The sequence below is a fragment of the Cajanus cajan genome, chromosome 10, assembly GCF_000230855.2.
Source record: "Cajanus cajan strain Asha chromosome 10, NIPB_CcT2T_4, whole genome shotgun sequence".
NCBI lineage: Eukaryota > Viridiplantae > Streptophyta > Magnoliopsida > Fabales > Fabaceae > Cajanus > Cajanus cajan.
In genome coordinates, this window is record NC_138526.1 from 48,402,025 (window position 1) to 48,404,462 (window position 2,438).

The 2,438-nt window shown below is 37.6% G+C and overlaps 1 protein-coding gene across 1 annotated transcript; it reads left to right on the forward strand.

Moving 5' to 3' along the window:
• The first annotated feature begins 360 nt into the window (after positions 1 to 360).
• On the forward strand, positions 361 to 2,008 carry LOC109806107 (dof zinc finger protein DOF3.6). Its single transcript, XM_083065725.1, has 2 exons — positions 361 to 608; positions 818 to 2,008. Exons 1-2 carry the CDS (start codon positions 552 to 554, stop codon positions 1,634 to 1,636), a joined length of 876 nt encoding a protein of 291 aa, XP_082921851.1. The 5' UTR covers positions 361 to 551; the 3' UTR covers positions 1,637 to 2,008.
• Positions 2,009 to 2,438: the final 430 nt, after the last annotated feature.

Here is a 2,438-nt window from a genome sequence, read left to right on the forward strand (position 1 = left end):
AACAAATTACTGAAAATCACTTTTACCTTTCTTTTCTGTCTTTTATGTATAACAATTATGCGACAACACAAACTAAGTCTACATGGCAAAACTCAACCAATAAATAATACTCTGAATATGTTAATCTTTCTCCCTGGTCAAGTTTAAATTCTTTGATTTGGAGGGCGATCTTACCACTACTATTGTATAAAATAACAATCAATTTTGCAACATGTATAATATACGGCGTCGTGTTCCATGCATGGGATCCACTAACCCGTTTGCTAAAAAAAAAAATTGAGACCAAAGCGTGAAAAAGAAGCTTACAGAGTAAGATACTTCCTCCACTTAAAACCCTAAAATATAATAAAACAAAAAGAGATGAGAATGAGAGAATAAGCTTAAAGCAAACAAAATAAAGCCTCTTCTTGCTTTCCTCTCCTCCATCCTCCTCTTTTTTCCTTTACTTTCTCCGCTCTGGTATTCCCCCTAGTGCGATTCTACCTCCACCTTCTCCCTAAAGAGCCATCAAACTTTATAAAAAAAAAAACACAAAAGATCATTGAAGCACCATGGTTTTCTCTTCTATTCCAGTCTATTTAGATCCTCCCAATTGGCAGCACCAACAAGTAAGGTTTCAATTCCCTCAAATCTCAGCCACAGTTTCTAAACCCTAAAAGAAAACCACCAAATCACAAAACAGATATATATATATCACTCATCAATCATTATTCCTATTCCTTGTATTGTATACAATCTTATCTCCCTGAATATACCAGATTTGTTTTCACTAAAATCTCAAGTATTTCTTTCTTGCTTTCTTGCTTTTGTTCTGCAGCAACAAAATCAACACCAACAGCAGGCAAATGGCAGCAACAATCCTCAGCTGCTTCCGCAGCCACAGGCTCCTTCCATTGAAGCCGGTCCAATCAGGCCCGGTTCGATAGCGGATCGGACCAAAGTACCGGCTCAGGAAGGAGCCCTCAAGTGTCCACGGTGTGAATCCACCAACACAAAGTTTTGCTACTTCAACAACTACAGCCTCTCTCAGCCGCGCCACTTCTGCAAGACGTGTCGGCGTTATTGGACACGAGGTGGTGCTCTCAGGAACGTTCCCGTCGGTGGAGGATGCCGCAGGAACAAGAAGAACAAAAGGAGTCGCTCCAAATCTCCGGTTTCTACTCAGAAACCGTCGCTTCCCAATCCCCCAAGTGCAATACCTGAGCTAATAGGTCGATTCTCGCAACCTTTCGTGGCCTCTCTTCAGAATATTAACCGCTACGGTGTAGGGAATGCAGGTGTTGGCTTGCGTGAGATTCAAGCACAGAACATGGGGTTTCAAATTGGAGGACACGGTAATGGTACTGGTTTAAGTACTGCTGCTACTACTTCAGGAGGTGGATTGGACCAGTGGCGGTTTCAGCAGTTTCCTTTCTTGAATGGTTTTGAGTCAACTTCAACTGTTTCTTATCCATTTCAAAGTGAGAGTGTTGAAGGTTTGGTTGGAGTTGGAGATATTGCCGCAAATCTTAGGGTTACTCAGCCACGGGTTAAATTAGAATATAATGGTGGTTTGAATTTGTCTAGGTCTCCTTTGAGTGTCTCCGAAAATACCAATCATTACTATTCATGGTCGGATTTATCTCATATGGGTTAGAGAAAAGAGAATTTCTATGGTAGCCAGAGAAATTTAAGGGGTTTGGTACTGTTATTTTTTTGATTAACAATTGAATGAGTTTCCATTTAATTAATCTTTGGCATGTTTAAACTCATTTAATTATTGATCTAAAAAATAAGTGTACCAATATACCTCCACCACCTTCATGTGTCGGTGTTAACAGAAATCGAATCAGGCTGGTAGAATTTAGTCTTCTTCAATTGTATATTTTCTTGTCATTGGTTTTGTTTATGTTTTGGCATCGATTCCAGTTTCTTTTGTGTTCTATTGGGCTTTCCTTGTACAACTGTGTGTGTGCATGTATTATGTTTTGTTTGTTTAATTACTATGAGATAAGATATCATTTGGGTACATTTTTTTTCTTCTTCTTGAGTTTATTATTACTCTCTTAAGTGCTTCATCATCCTCAGTAACTCCCTCTAGTGTTCCAATTTTTTCCCAGGTTTAGCAATCAGTTTATAGCAAAAAAAATAAAATTATTCATTAGTTTAGGATCATCAAGTATACGGTTTCAATCAATTATTACATGATATATTTAAATTTTTTAACTTAAATAAAATAATAATTACATTTTATTACATGTTATATGATGAGGACCATCTAATAATTTCTGGCTTGTAACATGATAAAGCGAAGGTATAAGACAGAAGAAAAGTGATACAATATTAAAGAACGTGCCATTCCACATTAACATTTTTCGAGACAGTGTTTCTCGGATAACTTTGTTTGAAATTTCAGGCTTGATAGTTGCGGCCTCTCTACACGTGTTTTACATTATCTT

Excerpts from the sequence above, each read along its gene's own strand:
- LOC109806107 (XM_083065725.1), top strand. The coding sequence starts at position 552 with ATGGTTTTCTCTTCTATTCCAGTCTATTTAGATCCTCCCAATTGGCAG. Across the intron at positions 609-817 it reads CCAATTGGCAGCACCAACAA|CAACAAAATCAACACCAACA; the intron begins GTAAGGTTTCAA and ends TTTGTTCTGCAG.